Here is a 20,138-nt window from a genome sequence, read left to right as displayed (position 1 = left end):
AAAGACACAGCCTATCGCAGGGGTTCTCAAACTGGGGGTCGGGACCCCTCAGGGGGTCGCAAGGATATTACAGGGAGGGTTGTGAGCTGTCAGCCTCCACCCCAAACCCCGCTTTGCCTCAAGCATTTATAATGGTGTTAAATATATAAAAATGTGTTTTTAATTTCTAAGGAGGGGTCATACACAGAAGCTTGCTAATGTGAAAGGGGTCACCAGTACAAAAGTTTGAGAACCACCGGCCTAGTGCGTATCTATCCAAGAGTTACAGGAATTGGGAATGATCTAGTGTGAGATTCTAGGCACTCAGGGATTACAGTGATGAGCATGGTATAAGAACCTAAACAGAATACAATACAGCAGAATTCTATCCAAGCACAGAATGTTAATGCTTCTAGAATGCTGGCACTTTGCAGATGGGTATCCAACTGAATGTTAGGAGAATGTGTGTAGATATTGTTTGGGTTTTCCTGATACCTCTTCCACTCATTCCCCAAGAATTCAGTTTGACTCAAGTCTCGTCATTCAGTTCCTTTATTTGGCATACAGCAAAGCTACACTTAGTTAATCAGACTGAAGCGTAGGGGGGTGCATGTAGGGTGCACCACACACCCAAAGTTACACAGCAAAACTTTACCTTACATACATTTTTCATAAAACATGCATTCTTACCCAAACATTGCATCATATGTTTCATGGTAGGATTGGTTACTTTTCAGGAACCAATCCCTGTACAGTATGCTCTGTCCATGTAGAAACTGATCTTTACATTCCAGGTTTATCTTGTCCATTGTCCCTAGCATCCAGGTGCTCCTGCTTATCTTAGCCAGCACAAACATTTTGACTCCAGCATACTGCTTGTTAAGCCCCTATTTACAACTTAACCTTCCATTCACCTTCACAATGATATCCACTAAGAAATGAGGCAAGTTACGTATAACAAGCCAGGCCTAAAGACATATCTGTATTTACTCACATTATAATTCCTAGGCAATTCATTTGGACAATAGTCTACCATTGCCAGCACTTAGAGTGTAGTGGTGTGTGTTGTGCATGTGTTTGTTTCAATAGACAGAAACACAGAAACGTTATCCATAGTCTGTACACACAGGAACATAGGAATTGCCATACTGGATCAGACTTATCTTCATCTGGTCCAGTATCCTGTCTCCAACAGTGGCCATCAGCAGATGTTTTAGAGGAAAGTTCAAGAAACCCCTAGGCATATGTGGTCCCCATTAAGGTCTCATCCTAATCCCTAATAGAGATTGCCTTAAAACTGGCAGCATGAAGCTTTGTATCTCCTCCGAAAAGGTTTAGCATTGATTATTATAACACTGGATATTCTTGTTGTCCATAAAAATGTCCAGTCTAGCAAAGGGGTATGAAATTAAAATTGTTATACTGCAGTTTGGACAAAAAGCTGATGGAAACAACTTATTCACCAGAATAGCAAAGCACATGCTATATGGTGTCACGGAAAGTAAGTCCTGAATAAGCATAATGCAGTTTGTTTGGCTACTTATGAGGCAAAAGGGAAATATTGATATTTTAAATGGCAAGTGCTACCCTGTAGAACTGGAAGAGAGCAGATAATTGTGAGGAAGTTTGGACTAACGCCAGAAGAGATTTCAGGCTGCGTGGTGGTGCTGCTTCTGCAGCTTGGTTTGTTAATATTTTGCAGACTTGATAGCAAATTATGATGTGCAGTTTAAAGTAGGATGAATAGTTGCTTTAGAGATAAGAAGAAAGTACAGTAACTCCTCACTTAACATTGTAGTTATGTTCTTGAAAAATGCAACTTTAAGCGAAACAGTGTTAAGCGAATCCAATTTCCCCATAAGAATGAGTGTAAATTAGAGGGAATTAGGTTCCAGGGAAAAAAATTTCCCAGACAAAAGACATTATATACATTTTAAACAAACAATGTAATACAGGTATAAGTTTTAAACAAAACAATTTAATACGGTACACAATAATGATTGTGAAGCTTGGCTGAAGTGGTGGAGTCAGAGGGTGAATGAGGGTGGATCATCAGGCTGCTCCTCTTGCTCCTCCTAAGCGCCGGGAGGTGCTCAACCCCCAGCTGTGCCCCAGGCCTGCCCCCACTCCACCCTTTCCCCCCCAAAGCCCAGGCCCTGCCCCTGCTCCACCACCGCCCTGCTTCTTCCCACCCTGCTCCACCCCCTCGCCCCCGAGTCCTCACTCCTCCCCGCTAAAACTTCTTGCACACTGCAAAACCACTGATCATGGCAGGTGGGAGGTACGGGAAGGGAGGAGGAGGCACTGGGGGAGGGAGGGGGGAGGCTGCACGCCACATCCTCACTCCTCCCACCTCCCCCCCAGAGCCTCCTGAACGCCGCAAAACAGATGATTGTTGCAGGCTGGAGGCATGGGGAGGCGCTCATCTGTGGGGCCTGTCGGCAGGAGGTGCTGGCACGGGTGGAGGGGAGCAGATAGGGGGCCGCTGGTCTGCCCTGGTTCCAAGCTCCCACCCGCTAGAGCCAACGGGCTGCTCTTCCAGAGAATCCCGCAAGTAGTGGACAAAGTACTATACTAGTGGGCTGTGGCCAAACAATGTTATAAGTGAACACATTTCAGAGTAACAGCTGTGTTAGTCTGTCTTCACAAAAAGAAAAGGAGTACTTGTGGCACCTTAGAGACTAACCAATTTATTTGAGCATAAGCTTTCGTGAGCTACAGCTGTAGCTCACGAAAGCTTATGCTCAAATAAATTGGCTAGTCTCTAAGGTGCCACAAGTACTCCTTTTCTTTATAAGTGAACACTGTGCAACTTTAAATGAGTATGTTCTCTAATAGATCAGCGACATAATAACGTTAACCAGGACGATGTTAAGTGAAGAGTTACTGTAACGATTAACCCCTTTTGTAAAAAGTTCACTTTTATGTTGTTGTTAAATACAAGGAGTATAAAATTCACTTCTGTATTAGCTCTGTTTTCTTCTTGCAGCATCTTGCAATTACATGGCAAGATATTGCAGAGTGATCACTACTTGCTAGACTAATTGATCCATGATGTATGATTGCTTCCTCTGCTCTGTTAGGTGTATGATGATGGGAAGTATGTGTACCTGGTGATGGAGCTAATGCGAGGAGGAGAGCTCTTAGATCGAATCCTTCGACAGAAGTGTTTCTCAGAACGAGAGGCTAGTGCTGTCCTTTGCACCATTACCAAGACTGTGGACTATCTGCATTCCCAAGGAGTAAGTATGATTACCTCTGTTCTCCATGTCAACCTTAGTAAAAACTGACTCTTAGAAAAGTAGCTTTGATGTTGCTTCTCAGGAAATAAATATTAAATACGGGGGGTTGCCCAAAATGAACATTCAAAGGTGCAAAGAAATTTGGAAAGGGTTAATTGTTTTAATATTTAATAATTACATTTAAAAATGAGTGTCCAGTTTGAAATGGGATCAAAGCCACTCGTGCCATTCTCCAGGCCAAATACCTTATATTTATGCAATGCCAAAGATTCTCATTTTCAAATCTATGTGGGCGTTATTTATTCATATCACAATCATCATTGTAGTATCCAAGCACCATGTGAGCAAATATGAACTCTTCAATAAAATATCGAAATCCTAGTCCTCGGACAGTCACATCAGCATATAGGTGCATAAACAAATTCCCATTTTTTAAGCTTATATGCTGATTTGAACATCTGATAGGGCAGGGTTTTGACAGCCTATTAATAGCACAACTTTTGAAATTTGAGCTCCCTACATATCGCAATTTGAAGTACTTTCCTTTCCCATTTGTCTGGGGCATGCAACATTTTGGATGGGCCTGTAAAGTACCTTTTCCATTATCATCGTGACCAGGATGAGTTCATTTTGTACCAAGGCTAATACATTTTCATGACAGTTTTGCATGGCTGATATAGTTTATATCATTTATTTGCCCACCACTGAAATTCAGCCACTTCTAGTGACATACACACTGCACAAAGGATTTTTAGGAAGGGAAATGAAGGAAAATGAAAATGTCTCCCTTCAGTTAAGAGCCACTCATGTTAAGAGCAGCCAGAGAAAGAGCCTCCCACTCAAATGAGTCCACACTTTCCGCCTTTGGCAGTCTTCTCTCTTTTTTAATTGAAGGATTAAAACATTCAGATTCAAAGAGCTTACTGTACTTTTAGAGGGATGTATTTTATTTGTATAGTAATCCCTTCTGCTAACTCACAAAAGAGATGCCTTTCCACTGGAACATCTGCCTCCCTCTTATATATCAGCAGAGGATGCAATTTGTATTATTATTTCTGATTTTAACAGAAGTGCAATTCTGCATGCATGCCATCAATTCACTCATTTTTAAAACAAAAAAAAGTGACATTCTTCAAAGGCCCACTCTTTCAAGGCAGGAACCCCAACCCCCACCCCCCCCACCCCACACACACACTCCCCCCCATCAGGAAAAACATACAATGAAGGTAACCAAGCCTGCAAGCTGTGTAATCATGCCCAAGTTATTTATTTTTTTATTTGTTTCCCATTAAGGTTGTGCATCGAGATCTGAAGCCCAGTAACATTCTCTACATGGATGAGTCAGGAAACCCAGATTCCATCAGGATCTGTGACTTCGGATTTGCCAAACAGCTGAGAGCAGAGAATGGACTGCTCATGACACCTTGCTACACAGCCAACTTCGTAGCCCCTGAGGTAGTGTGTTTCACAAACTGTGGATACATAATTTTATAACAAAAAGCATGTCTCTATCACTGTCCTTCCTTTCTCACACTGCCTTTAAAAAAGGAACAAAGTAGGAGTTAGAACAGAGACAAGTTTCATGTGCCCTGTTACCAGCTGTCCCTAGTCCTAGAATTCCTTGTGGTTGGTTAGCTTTCCCCATGTCCCTACTGACTGTATCCATGTCTGGTTGGGACTTACTTAGCAGACATGCCAAACCCACGAAAAAAATGCAGAAATTGGGCTTTTTTTTTTTTTTTTTTGGCTTAATTGGCGTATGCGTTGCTTGATGGCTAGCTTTTGGCTTGTAGCTTGTTGCTTCTTTTTTTTTTTTTGATCGGCTCCAGGCAAGCAGGAGCAAAGCGGGGGCGGATGCACAGTGGGCCTACCACAGTCCCAGACTGCATACCGGGAGGGGATCTAATCACATAGAGTGTTAGGGTTTTTAGGGATTGGCTTGTTTTGGCTTTGTTTTGAAATGGGATTAGCTTGATTTTTGACTTATTGTGAAAGTCGGGGTGCTTATTTACCGCGTGAAAGTTGGCAACTGTTACTTAGGTGTCACTTTGGCTGATTACTCCAGGCTAGGTATCTCTCTTTCCCCAGTTGCTTCACCTACGAGGTCAGAAGGTTGTTTCCCCTTCAATGTACCTCATCTAAACAAAATTAGTCTCAGAATGATTATATTGAAACCAAGATTAATTAAGAATCAAGAGAGAAAAAATTTTGGAATGAAATCCTGGCCCCACTGAAGTCAATGGAAGTTTTGCTAATGGCTTCATTGGTTCCACAATTTCAGGAGCTTAAACAAAAGAGCCTGCAAAACATCTCTGACCTCGAACTCCTCAAATCGTAATCAAGCCAGATGGAATCTGTGGTTATAGTGAAGATGAAAAAGGCACTACAGGTTTAGTGAACGCTCCTCTCCTAAGCTTAGCCCATCCTGCTCTTACTCTTTGTGTGGCAGCATGTCTGAATTCCTTCTTGGCATCACATCTCTGGATTCATTTCCCATCTGGGACAGTTTCTGATACCATTATTCATGATGGATAGTATCTCACCCCATGAGCAGTCCCACTGAAGTCAATGGAACTACTCATAGAGTAACATGCTGTTTAGTGTGAGGAAGGGTATCCGAACCTGGCCCTCTGTGTTTTCTCTTCTTTCTATCTGTGATACTTGTATGGCCCCTATCACTGTAGTATCTGAGCACCTCCCAGTTTTTAATGTCTGGTGTCCTTACAACACCCCTTTGAGAGTGAGAAGTGCTATTATCCTCAGCACTTACAGATGGGGAACTGAGGCAGAGAGAGGCCAAGTGACTTGAACAAGGTAACAGAAACTGGATCCAGGTTAGCACTAACCCAAGCAAGTGCTCTTCCTTTTTATTGCCCCTAATCTTGTGGTAACCGTGCTCATAGCTTTGGTTCCTTACCTGTTTGGACTATTTAGGCTGCCCACTATGGTTCAGCACTTGAAACTCATATCTGTCCTTCTATGAAGCATTAACAAGCTTATCTCCTCGATGATTGTAAGTTATTTGTTCCAATCAGGTTTCTCTAGCTTATTCAAGTCCCTGAATATACAACTCTAATTGTTTGTCTACCTCTGCTGGTTACTACCCAATAACAGAATACAAAATTATTACATATCACAAAATTATGTATCATTCCACTATCAAATACCATTTTTCCCTCAGTCAGTATGCAATCCTCAACCTCCTTTGCCCCCTAAGTTCCTTACCCTCCTGCCCAAAAAAGTAGCAACTTGGTATCTGTCTATAACTATGAAGTAAGTAATTGGCTCATCTTCCTGCAGACAATACTTTTAGGAAGTTTTTTTAAAATTTGGGTCATATACCCCGAATTCTCAAAAAGTGACTTTTGTTTAATTGACGCCATCTCATCATCAGATGATGTGGCTCATTGTGTTAGACACAAAGTCATGTTCCATGACACATGCGACCGCCATGATCAATATATAAAAATGCAGATATTTTATTAACTCTTCCATTGTCAAGTTACATTCTGGTCAGTTATTTTGTTGCTGCTGGTCTGGTTATCCATTCTGGAAAGTGGAAAGAGCTCTTTAAAATATATCAGAATGAAATGAAAAAATGTACTGTGGTACCACGACAGTTTAATTTTTAAGATGAAAATTGACCACCTACGAGATACTAAATATTGTCATTTTCTGGAAGATGTAACATTCCTACAGTATCTGTTTTCTCTTTTCATTATGGAATATCTTTTGTACACTGTCCTTAATCAGAAACACTGCCAGAGCAACACACTGTCAGATTAGACTTTAGTGAGCTGAATTCAGATCAGAAATCATACTCCTAACCATTCTCAATGAGCCAGGCAAGTCCTACTAATGCAGGAAACATTAGAGATCAATTGAAACATTGCCATAACTGACAGTTTGCATGAAAGCCTTAAGTGCTGCTCCTGTGACATAATGCTGCCCGTCAGCTCAGATTTGTCTTTTACTGTCTCAGTTCAACCCCCACTGAAACCATTTCCTCCCATATGCATGTGAAGTTATATAGGAAGTTAGGAAGGAGATTGAGCATATGATACAAGAGGATAGCAGAGGTGTAATGGCAGGTCTGTATATATAAATCTTTATTTTGTACAGCATTTAATTTTTGGTAATAGATGCTAATGGGGCTACTGCAGGATAAAATATCATAGATGGTAAAAGATGCCTAAGAGGAAGAACCAGCATGCCACCTAGTGGGAGCAGTGCTCTCTGTAAAGAATAAATAGCATGGTTCAGTCAGGAAAAAAACAAACCACAAGCATCATTTTGGGTAAAATAAGGAACCTTCGTTCTTCAAAATTCAACCAAACTCTGGCCAGAATCTTTTTGGGCATGCAAAAATGTAAGCATTTTTTTTATTCTTATTTTTCCATTGTTGTATGCTTCCTAGTTCCCACTACAACCAGAAACCAAAATGCTAAAGTACCAGAGAGAGCCTATTTTCAACAATATTTCAGCCCAGTAATGCAAAATCTAAAAGTTAGATAATTTTGGATACACATCTGGGTGGATTTTAGAAATCAGTGGAGCCATCTGAAGTTTGCCCATCCCTATAAATGACCTACAGTATGTTGACCTGAGAACCATATATATGTACATTGAAAACACATTCTGTCCCTTAGGAAATCTTGGCTCTTAAATACATGACAGGTTCTCTGACTTCCATGGGGACAGGATAACACATCTTCTCTTGTAAAGCCCTTTTAACAAAAATACTATGGAAGTTGTGAAAAAGAACTGGTATCTGATTTTAGTGCAGATGCTTATCATTATTTATGTTAGTTGTGCCCAGAAGCCACACTGTGCTAGTCACTGTACAACCATAGGCATGGTCTGTGCTTGACCTTTTTGCCAAAAATGTCCCACACAGCTCCCATCTGTTGAGTTTCACCAGTGGGAGCTGGAGCATCGACAAGGTGCTGGTGGCTGCTGGTACTTAAACCACTGCATTATTGTAGACCTGGAGATGATGTTTAAACCATCAGTGGTGCCTGGTAGCTCTGACAAGCCCTCCCACCATTGTTACCACCAGGGGCAGTGACAATAGGGAATTTTTGGCAAACAGTCTTTTCTGAGTAATTGCACACCTACTTTTTCCAGATTCCCTACAGCATAAGCTTGCACAAGGGTAGATTTTGCACCAAAAAGTGTGCAGATTTTCTGCTGAAACACCAGGTCTTTGGCCTCCAACGTGGATACATTATTGGAGGTACTTTGGAACCTCTCCATTTTATTTCATGCAGCTGTAAAAATCAGTAACATGGACTATTAAAGTTATTTTGGAAGCTAAAACACACCCCAACTCCTGTTCTGATTTTACTAGCTGTTAAAATTGTCATGATGCAGTAGCCAGCCAGCACAGTCAATACTGAACACAGATATACTGTACTTTTAAGCTTTTTAGAATTTTTTGTCTACTCTATTTGCCCCCAAGTCATGACTGTCTTGTGTAAGGTAGCTTTTTCCAAGGTAGCAGATGCACACTCAGCACATCTGTCAGATGGAGAGATTGTTTTGCCTTGTCATTGGTATTCACTGAAGTTTAGCTAGGCAGGATTTTCTGAAACCACTTTTGTCATCGATTCCAAGGACAGAAGGGACTATTATGATCATCCAAACTTACTTCTTATCGAACCCAGACCATAACCCCACCCATTGCCAAAAAAAAAAAATTTCTAGAGCAGATCTTTTAGAAAAACTTTCAATCTTGATTTTAAAATGATCAGTGTTGGAGAATCCCCCACAACCGTTCAATGAAGTGAGATCACTAATCAGTGCTAGGGCTTCAGGACAGAAAAAAAATGTTTCAGAATGTTCCTTCCTTTTGTAGTGTTTTGCAGGGAGGTCACTGTATCTAGTGATCCCAGCATATGGGAAAAACTGATCTTCTATAACAACTGCAATCTCAAAATGTAAGCAGAATACTGACTCACTTTTAAAGCAGTAGGGAAGCAAATTCAAAAGTTAGTTATTGTTTCCCTCCTGAGGGTAAGAATGCTCCACGGTCCTTCTCAGAACATCAGGAATCCCCTATTTTTCCCCCACCCTGAGAGATTTTACACCATTGTAAATCCACTGACTTGAATGGCGTAACTCCTGATTTACACCACTGCAGATCTGACTCGGGCCCCTTGTGCTGCGCTAGCTGTCCATGCGGCCAACAGGACTGAACATAGCTCCCACTCTGGTTTTACACCAGTGTTAAGTCAGCTGGGCAGATCTCTTCAAAGCACCTTAGAGCTTGTCTACATGAGGAAAAATGGTCAAGTTTGGCTTTGTTAATGTAACCCCGACAGACCACAGTCATCGGTGGATGAGATCAAACCTGGGACCTCTGGAGCTTAGTGCATGAGCCTCTACAGCATGAGGCAAAAGCCATATGGCTGTTAGCTAAGACTGTAGAGCAGACTCATCAGACGTACTGGAGCATAAGCTTTCATGGGTGCATGCATCTGACGAAGTGGGTCTTCACCCACAAAAGCTTATGCTCCAATACATCTGTTAGTCTATAAGGTGCCACAGGACTCTTTAAAAGAAAAGGAGTACTTGTGGCACCTTAGAGACTAACCAATTTATTTGAGCATGAGCTTTCGTGAGCTACAGCTCACTTCATCAGATGCATACCGCACGGTATGCATCTGATGAAGTGAGCTGTAGCTCACGAAAGCTCATGCTCAAATAAATTGGTTAGTCTCTAAGGTGCCACAAGTACTCCTTTTCTTTTTGCGAATACAGACTAACACGGCTGTTACTCTGAAACAGGACTCTTTGCCACTTTAACAAATATGTTATACACTGTAGCAGAAAGGGTTTAACACCTTTAAAAATGCATTCACTGATTAGAATGTATATGCACAAAGGAGAGAATAGTTGCTTGTATTCATTGCCTTTAAACTCCACCTTCCCCTCCCTTCCCCCCTCCCCCCCAGCTTCGCAGCCCCTCTGACTTATTTGGCTTCTTTAGAGTTGTGTGTCTAGGACCAGCTAAATAGATTCTTATTGTCTTCAACTAAATGGTAAATGTACCCCCCTTCCATCCTATAGTTGCCCACGCAAACAATTACTGACTGTTTTGCTGCCCTTGGCAACTCCCTATTCCACCTGTAGACTAGAGCAAGCTCTGCAAAATGTTAACAAATCACTGCCATAACATCCACATTTTCTTGCAATTCAAAAGTTCAGAAATCAGGAGCATGAATTAACCTTGTCGCTTTTGATTTCCTTATGTAGGTCCTGAAACGACAAGGTTATGACGCAGCCTGCGACGTCTGGAGTTTAGGGATCCTGTTGTACACCATGCTGGCAGGGTAAGTGTGAGATTTCTGGTGCAGGTAGTTCAAAAGTGATTAAAGACATAAACAAGTCATGAATAAATACAAATACAATTTATTCTGAGAGATTAAGCTAATTGCAGCAGACAAAATAAAAAGCCTGGCACTTTCAGAACTGAAAAGTCTGGCACTTTTAGAACTGATTTAGACACTTAGCCTATGTCCCATAGACTGTCAATGAGACTTAAGCTACTAAATGCATACATCACTTAGGATAAAATTTCCAAAAGTGCTTAAGTGTATAATATAGGAATAGTCTATTAAAGAGCCAGATCCTGTTCACCTTATTCATATGAGGAGTTTCATTAATTTCAATTTTAAGGTGTGTTCTATTCAGGTTCCTGTACTGTGCTCATCACTGTGGTATCTGAGCACCTATGAAAAGGAGAAAAGTTGTGTTTCAGGTGCAATTTGAAAGATAGATGGAGGCTCCAAGATGCAGACAGAATAGGAATTTTGCTTCTGATGGCAAGAGTTACAAAGGAAAAGGCTCTCCTACCAGCAATAAGATTGTAAAAAGGGACAAACTAGCAAAAGGAGTGGGTGCTTGGGGAGCTGGGACCTAGAAAGGGAAAGGAGGTATAGATGTAGTGGCTGAAGTTAAAGACAGACATAAGATGGCTCAGAGGAAGAAAGTAGATTGAAAGGAGTAGAAAGGGCTGAGAATGAAGAGTTGGTTTGAGTGTGAAAGTCATAGAACACAAACCAGAAACAAAAATTGTCAAACTCCTTGCAAACTAAAAATGTCAAGTTTCGTACAGCTCTAGTAGAGGAATGGCTGGCTGGCTGGCCAAGGCAGAGAGTACATGCACATTTGTCATATCTAATCATTGGTTGAATCTTTGCAATGTCCTTTAAAACACATAGACCAGATACTTGCTAGTTCAGCAGTGGAGAAGAACTTTAATTCCCTCCTCAGATTGTATGGAAAACACATACTCTGAGTCCATCTCTGTCACTCACATTTTGCCTCATCCATTACAAAAAAGATGCCAGCACTTCCAATACTAGCTATTTAGTGGTGATCAGAATTGTTCAGAAACTGTGTTAGGTATGTTAGACACTTCAGGAATAATGTGCAGAGCCTGTCTGGCCTGCGCTGCAAATCAAGTCAGTTTCTGCTCTGAACTAAAGCAATGTCTTACAATTCCTTACTTCACTGTGGTCTCTGAAAAAGGCAGTCTCTGTTTAGCTAATACCACAGATTTACAGCGTATATGGCAAGAGGAGATAAGGACTTTAAAGACTGACACATTATCTGAGATCAGTTTATCTTACCAGTTAGATTAATTAACTGGATTTTTTAAAATGTAATCCTTAAAAGAAAATTTGAATTCCCATCAGACAAACCTCCTATGGCCCTGCCATTGGGCCAAGAGCTTGCCCTCGGAGCTGGGGAGGAGCAATAGCATGCAGTCCCCCCACCTGAAAAACCCTCTCCCAGGAGCCTTTGTTATAGTTTTGAGCCTGAGTTTGTTGGGCACGCAGGAGATTCTCCTTCATAAATTGTCCCACCTGTTCAAGATTTGTACATTTGTAGGACCTGCTGTAACATGGTTTGAGACCATGACTACTGCTTTTCCCTGGCATCTTTTAAGGAGGTCCAGGATTCCTCAAGGCTGTTAGCCATATAAAAGTTCAAAAGGTGAGAAGCCTGTTGAGATCTGGGGCACCTCTTCTACTCCAAAGAGGAGATAGCTGAGGGGTGGGGAGACAGGCTTTTCCATAACCTTATCACAGGTGATTTGTTTCCACAATCTTTATTATGACAACTAAAGAAGACCTGAAAGGTGGACTTTTGAATGTTTTTTTTAAAAAAGGTGCTTGTTTTCCTGCTTTCTTCGTCTCAGACATACCAGAGCTTTTACATCCTGCCTCTTATGTCATAATTCCACTACTTTGCCAATCACCCTGGCTCTAAGGTAGACTAGACCTGAATTTTTAAGGTTAAAAAAAAAGTGGGGGTGGGAAGCAAAATAACATATGCTTTAAAAAAAAAATCAGAAAGAAACCAGAGGAAAACAAAAGTGCATTTCTTTTTTCTTTGCAGGACAATTTCAAGGGGATGGTACAGCATTTGTCCTTGAGAAACTCTCACCATAGCTGAATAAAAATTAAGGGCTTGTTTCTGCAGTCTTTACTTAGATTAAATGCCTAATGATTTTAGTGGGAGCTAGGGCTGCAGAATCAGGCCCTAAAATTGTACACCTAAAAATCTGCAGTACATAAAGATACATCTTTTTACAGTAAACGTGATGTTTGTTTCACAGATTCACCCCTTTTGCAAATGGACCAGATGACACCCCAGAAGAGATACTGGCCAGGATTGGCAGCGGGAAGTATGCACTTGCAGGAGGAAACTGGGATTCAGTGTCCGATGCTGCCAAGGTCAGCAGAGGAGTCATGTTTTTATCCTGCTTTCCAAAAAGGGGTCATTCTGCAAGACTAAGGTTCTTTTAAGCAAGAGGAGGTGAAAGCAGCAGCTGTATTAGTTCCATCAATTCTATTTTAATGAGAACTATGTCAAAATGGTTCTGGGTGACTTATGAATTTGTGTCGCCTATTTCAGGAATGTAAGACATAATGCAGCATCATAACGCAAATAAGTGAAATTTAATATCTAAGTCCAACAAAAAATCCTTTTCAATTTGGTTGAACTTTTCAAAATATAGAGGGCAGCCCAAAACTGCAAGTGTCCGGGTTAACTGTGGATCACTGTGTGACCCCCCGGAGGTAAACCCTTTAAAAGGCAACCCATAAATAAATATTTTAACATGCACTTAGGTATGTTTGTTGTTATGGTTTTGTATTATTACTAATACTTTTCATTCAAGTATCTCAGTTGACTTTACAGATATTAATTTCTCTCTCACAGTCTTGTGAGGAAGGTAAATATCCTTGTACCAGTTTTACAAATGAGAAAAGTGCAGCACAAATTGATTATGCCAAAATTTTCAGAAATGGCCACTCATTTTGGGTACCCAAATTTGTGATACCTTGGGCCTGGTTTTCAGAGGTGCTGAGCACCCACAGCTCCACTTGACTTCATCTGAAGTGGTGGGCACTCAGCCCCCAGCCCTTTTAAGAATCAGGCCCAAGGTGTGTCTCAAATGGGCCCCCATACCTCCAAGTATTGGTCACTTCTATACATTTTGACCAAAGTGACTTACCCAAAGTCACAAAAGTAGTCTGTGGAAGAGCTGGGATTAGGACAAACCTGTCCTAAATTCTAACCACAGGACCATCTTCATTTCTCTTGTATTCTTTAGAGTTTAAGGCCAGAAGGGACCATTAGATCATCTAATTTGACCTCCTGTATATTACTGGCCATAGAATTTCACCTAGTTACCTCTCTATTGAACCAAATAACTTGTGCTTGACTGAAGCCTATCCTTCTAGCCTTGATTTGAACATGTTAAGAGATGGAGAATCCACCACTTCCCTTGGTAGTTTGTTCCAATGGTTAATCACCCTTAAATTGTTAAAAACGTGTGCCTTATTTCCAATTTGAATTTTTCTGGTTTATGTTTCTAGTCATTGGTGGTCCTTATGCCTTTCTCCACTAAATTAAAGAGCTTTTTAGTACCTAGTATTTTCTCTCCATGGAGGTACTTACTGTGACAAAGTTCCTCCTCTGCCTTGGTGGGTCCTGCACTTATTGGTGGATTTGTTCGCTTCAGAGGTTCACAGCAGCCCTCAGTTTGGCCACTTTTGCTAGTGGCTCAAACCTGCCGTTCACTCAGCTAACCTCATCGCTGGCCAGCTTAGGGAAACGGAAGGAGAACAATCCCTGCAGTCTCTGCTGATTCACCTAGTGGGTTGGGGGACAGGCCAGGGACCTTCCCCTCTGGTGGAACCCACAGTCCAGGACCACTCCTCTTGTATCCAATAAGGGATTGGGGGAAACCCAGGCCCACCCCCTACTCCAGGTTCCAGCCCAGGGCCCTGTGGATTGCAGCTGTCTACAGTGTTTCTTGTAAAAGCTGCATGACAGCTACAACTCCCTGGCTACTTCCCCACAGCCTCCTCCCAACACCTTCTTTATCCTCACCACAGGACCTTCTTCCTGATGCCAGATAGTGTTTGTACTCCTCAGTCCTCTAGCAGCACGCCCTCTCACTCTTAGCTCCTTGCACACCCCTCACTGATTGAAGTGAGGTCCTTTTTCAACCAGATGGCCTGATTAGCCTTCCTGTCTTAATTGCTTCTAGCAGCTTCTTAATTGGCTCCAGGTGTCCTAATTAGCCTGCCTGCCTTAATTGGTTCCAGCAAGTTCCTGATTGTTCTGGAACCACCCCTGTTACCTTACCCAGGGAAAAGGGACCTGCTTAATCTGGAGCTAATATATCTGCCTTCTATCACTCTCCTGTAGCCATCTGGCCTGACCTTGTCACATATACCGCTCCCCTCTGCTCAACACTACAGGGTTGGGCAACTTCAGACATCAGGCAGTGTACCCGAGACAAGCCATCTGCATTGCTATGGTGGCTTCCAGCCCAGTATTGTATGATTAATTGAAAAGGTTGTAGGGACAGGAACCATCTGGTCACCCTTGCGTTCTTCTCTTTATTTCGCTGCACCCACTGGAGGGATGCATGGTTGGTCACAAGGGTAAACCAGCAGGTAATAACATAGTGTTTCCATGGCCCATTTCACAGCAAGGCACTCTCTCTCAACCACAGCATACTTCTGCTCTCTTGGGAAGAGTTTCCTGCTGAGGTAGAGGATCCAGTGTTCTTCGTCTCCAACCATCTGCGATAGGACATCTCCCAATCCTACTTCAGATGCATCTGTCTGTAAAATGAATTCTTTGTTGAAGTCTGGGGCTATAAGCACAGGGTTACTGCAGAGGGCTGTCCGTAGATCCGTGAATGCTTTCTCTGCGGCATCTGTCCACTTCACCATGTCTGGACCCCGGGCTTTTATCAGGTCGGTCAGGGGACTTGCTCTGGTGGCAAAATGGGGAATAAATCACTGGTAGTACCCCACCACACCCAGGAATGCCCGGACTTGCTTTTTCTGATTTGGCCAGGGACAATTTTGGATAGCCTCCAGTTTGTTTAGTTGGGGCTTCACCATGCCCCTTCCTACAATGTAGCCAAGGTATTCACCCTGTAGAACACTTGGCTGGGTTGGCTGTGAGGCCGGCCCATCTTAGCGTGTCCAGTACCGCTTCCACCTTTTCCAAGTGGGTCTCCCAGTCGGGGGTGTGAATAATCACATCATCCAGGTATGCAGCTGCATAACTGTAGGGGGCCGCAGGAGCTTGTCCATAAGACACTGGAAGGTGGCAGGTGCCCCATGCAGTCCAAAAGGAAGAACAGTATATTGAAACAGACCCTCTGGTGTAGAGAATGCCGTCTTTTCTTCTGCATCTTTGGCAAGGGGAATCTGCCAGTATCCCTTTGTTAAATCAAGGGTGGTCAAAAATCAGGCATTGCCCAAGTGGTCAACTAACTCATCAATGCAGGGTATGGGGTATGCATCAAAACCTAGTGGTGCCATCAGGTTTGGGCACCAACACAATCGGGCTCGACCATTGACTGTGGGACTCTTCGATGACTCCCAGTTCCAACATCCTTTTTACCTCTGCCTTGATCTCCTCCCTTTTTGCCGCTGGGACCCGGTAGGGGCTTAAAGTTACCTTTGCCCCAGGATCTGTGATAATGTGGTGATATGCTTTGGTGCTCTGGCCTGGTTTGGTTGAAAACACGTCCTCGTACCAGTTGATCATCTCAGTTACCTCCTTCTTCTGGTTCGGTATCAGATCAGGGGATATCCTGATCTGTTCATGTAGGTTATTTCCCTGGATCAGGGCCTCTTGGGCCACTACACATGCCTCTCACTGTTGCCAAGATTTCAAGAAGTTAATGTGATAAATCTGTTCTTGTTTCCGGCTGCCGCACCTTGTAGGTTACTTCCCCCACGGGTTCAACCACCTCATAGGGCCTCTGTCATTGGGCCAAAAGCTTGCTTTCTGCCATGGGTACCAACACCATCATGCGATGCCCTGGTTGGAACTGTCAGACTTCTGCCTGGTGATTGTAATGGGTTTGCTGGGTCTCCTGCAGCTTTTACAAATGTTCCCATACAATGGGGTGACCCGGGCTATCCAGTCTCGCATCTGCAATACATGTTCAGTTATATTTCTCCCCTCATTGGGTTCCTCTTCCCAGATCTCTTTGGCGATATCTAGTATGCCACGGGGTGGCACCCATATAATAACTCAAAGGGGGAAAATTCAGTTGAGGCCTGAGGTACCTCCCGGTATCTGTGCAGGCCAATTGTCAAATGATGTTTTAATAGGATGTCCAAGTTTCATATTAATGTGTTCAGATGGGCTCTTAGGTGCTTAAATGTCAGTATGAAATTTGGTTTTACTTCTGAAAGTTACAAGGGACTATAAAGGCTTGGATGCACTGCACTGTCTATTTAAATACTGCTGATGAAGCTACCATGAGTAAGGGGAAAATCTAAGTAAAAATATTTCCAATCAGACTCTGAAAACCTCAATTGACGGTTTTTACATTTCTCCCCGCACCCCCTTTTCCTTCTCCTTCAACCGCAGGATATTGTGTCCAAGATGCTTCATGTAGATCCTCATCAGCGCCTAACAGCAGTCCAAGTGCTAAGACACCCATGGATAGTGAACAGGGAATATCTATCTCAAAATCAACTCAGCAGACAGGATGTTCACCTGGTGAAGGTACACAGCATCTTTTTCCTGAGAACTGTAACTTCCTGAGTAACAGTGAAAAGATAGGATTTGCATTAGCAACTTGGAGATACAGGAAATTAGGGGGTTATTTTCAAATGAGCCCAAGATAAATATAGTATTACATTAAATGTAAAGCTTTTACACACATCATCATCTACTAGTTGTTATAACTTCCTTCTGCGTTGTAATGAACTAGCTCAAGTGTGTGTGTGTGTACACGTGTACCAGTACCCCTTGTGGGGTGGAATTGGAACCAGTCTGCCAGGGCCTATACTACTAACAGCTACTGGAGAGTCTCCTTTCACTTGGTGGTAGGAACTAGGAAAGGGAGGGGAGTAATGAAAGAACTTATTTTAAGCCAAGAATTTCTCTTATTTTACAGGGTGCAATGGCAGCCACATACTTTGCTTTAAACAGAACACCTCAGGCACCAAGACTGGAGCCTGTATTGTCCTCCAATCTGGCTCAGAGGAGGGGCATGAAAAGACTTACCTCAACAAGGTTATAGCAGACCCCAAAAATGCCTCACTGAAACCCACAGTTTGTTATTCAAGAGGTTCATCTTTATTACTCAGTTAACAGAACTTTGGACAACTTGCACATGAAGTCACCAGAATCAGCAGAAGTCCAGCATAAAGGCAAAGTTATCCTTTACTGTTTTATATTTTACATTCAGGCCAGAATCCTGAATCAGCAACTTCTCCAAGATGTGCCAATTGCCCTATTTCCTTATTGATTTAAAGCCAAATAAAATAGATTCCCTCCCAACCCCAAGTACTATTTTCGAATCCTTAAGATGTGCCGAGATCACTTTTTTAAAGCACTTTTCACAGTGAAAGCAAGCAGTTTGGTTTAAAAGTTTTCAACTATGCCAGCATCTGCATCATGGTGAATTGGCTCAACCAGTCAGCAGTATACATCTACTGATCATCAACTGCACTGAAGCCCGTCTCAAAGGAACTGAAGGTTGGGGAGACATGATGCCAAATACGAGACTTATAAAAAATGCTGTACAAAGTGAAGAAGAAAGAGCTGTCGCTGATCAACACTTCTTCTGATTCTGAGAAATCTTGTGAACTCTTCCACTCTCATCTGATGTTGAATAAGGTATGGAACAGTGACAGTCCCTTTAAGAGCAGATGTCACGAGCCCTAATATATCAAGGTTTGGCAGAGAACTCTTGGAACTGCAGTCTCCAAAAGGGATTGTTAGGTCTTATGTGAATGAGGAGGTCAGATGTCTGACCAAGACTATATGAGTAGGAGCCTGTGGCTCAGAGAGAAGGTATTCCCTAGGTTTGACTTCTCCATAGTAGCTGGCTTGACAAAACAAGCTGAGGATGGCTGGTGGAACAGATCCAGGAAAAGACCTGGGACAGACCTACAGACAGCACACAGAAAGACCCCAAGGAGGGTTATTGACAGAAGGAAGTCACTTGGACAAGATTGTGGAGGGGGGTGTTAAAGTCAGTTGAAACTCACAGTTAGGGTGGCCAGACTTGATCTTCCAGGAAGGGTTGCAGGAAGTTCCCCTTTTTATAACTGTGCCAACCAGACTAGTGGATTGTTGAGCCCAGGAGGGGCTAAATGGACTGTCATTCTTGTTCCCCCAGGCCTTTTCCACCAACCCTCCTCAGTTTGTTTGCACAGGCCTGCTACTCTGGAGAGATCAACCCTATCTCCATCAACTTCCTGCCCCCTCCACTGCCTTCCTTATATAATCTTGGCTTGTCACCTGACACACACTCCCATAGATGCGTGACACTCAACAGTTCCTCCCTGGGAAATGTACTCTCCAGGTTCCCTGCTTTTAAAGGGCCAAACCTTCTATTATGCCTGGGCTCACAGTACTTTCTCCTAAAGGAGCCACCTGAGTCTTACAAGGTATTTAAATAATAATGTTATTATTAATAATAATAAAGGATACTGTCCTATTGAAATAAAAATCAATAGGACATACTCTGCTATCTGGGTTTTCCAGGTGTGGGAAAAGAACTTCACCGGAAAAGTCTTAGGAATTGCAAAAGATGATTTGTTTTACTGATTTCAAAAGAAAATGGGCAAGGTTTGTATTGCTGGACTTAAGACTTTTTTTATTCCCTTTCTTATCCATGTTGGCTCTTGATGGTCACAAGTTGGCCAGGGTTGTTATTTATAGTGCTTTTCTTAATTTGTTTTTCAAGTGAATTTCATCACCTCACAGGCTTTGCAGAAGCAGACAATATACTATGTTGGCTTTTATTTTCTGTTGCAAAAGGTTAAAAGAAAAAAATGTGAACATGGAGCTTTGTATCCTAGAAGTGGTGTTTATTATGCTGTGCATCTCGATACTCAACTGGAATCAGCAGATTCAGACTCTTCGCAGCAGTATGTCCAGGGGAACAAGGAGTTGCATTAACTACAGCAATGCACTTTCTAGGATTACATTTTCCAGTGTTGCTCTGAATTGTTTGTATTAGTCGATTTTAAAATTTATAATTAATCTTAATAATTTAAACCAATATTTAATGTTCTGTTTTATGTGCTGTGCACACGGGACTGCATCAAAGCAGCTCTCCTTTAAACTGTATTTTTTTTTTAAGAATAAAACAATGCTGTGAAACATCACAAGGTGAATGAATTGGCTCAAATTTGTGTCCTTGTTCATGTGTATATAATATATAAATACATATGGCCCTGACTCTCTGGTCTGGCCAAGCTCTGCTTGGGACAGGACTGGGCATATAGGTTTTATGCCACCTTTATGGTCCCCTTATTAGAAGTCAGAGTAGCCCCAACCACCCAGCTGTTAGCCTCAAGAGGATAGTCCAGCAGTTGGGGATCATGAGGCCATAAGGATGCC

At 42.4% G+C, this 20,138-nt stretch overlaps 1 protein-coding gene across 8 annotated transcripts in view; it reads left to right on the top strand.

Moving 5' to 3' along the window:
- RPS6KA2 (ribosomal protein S6 kinase A2) overlaps positions 1–19,899 on the top strand; it is a 476,285-nt gene extending 456,386 nt beyond the window's left edge. For 7 of the 8 annotated variants that reach the window (XM_073337900.1, XM_073337899.1, XM_073337901.1 and 4 more), the window contains 6 exons: positions 3,063–3,221; positions 4,515–4,676; positions 10,479–10,555; positions 12,850–12,967; positions 17,148–17,285; positions 17,680–19,899. In XM_073337900.1, coding sequence (XP_073194001.1) covers positions 3,063–3,221; positions 4,515–4,676; positions 10,479–10,555; positions 12,850–12,967; positions 17,148–17,285; positions 17,680–17,805 — 780 coding nt within the window. In that variant the 3' untranslated portion in view covers positions 17,806–19,899. The remainder of the gene's footprint in view (positions 1–3,062; positions 3,222–4,514; positions 4,677–10,478; positions 10,556–12,849; positions 12,968–17,147; positions 17,286–17,679) is intronic. The other variant, XR_012158128.1, reaches the window with a different exon arrangement.
- Positions 19,900–20,138: the final 239 nt, after the last annotated feature.

This window comes from Lepidochelys kempii, chromosome 3 (genome assembly GCF_965140265.1).
Source record: "Lepidochelys kempii isolate rLepKem1 chromosome 3, rLepKem1.hap2, whole genome shotgun sequence".
Classification (NCBI taxonomy): domain Eukaryota; kingdom Metazoa; phylum Chordata; order Testudines; family Cheloniidae; genus Lepidochelys; species Lepidochelys kempii.
This window is presented reverse-complemented; position numbering and strand designations above follow the sequence as displayed.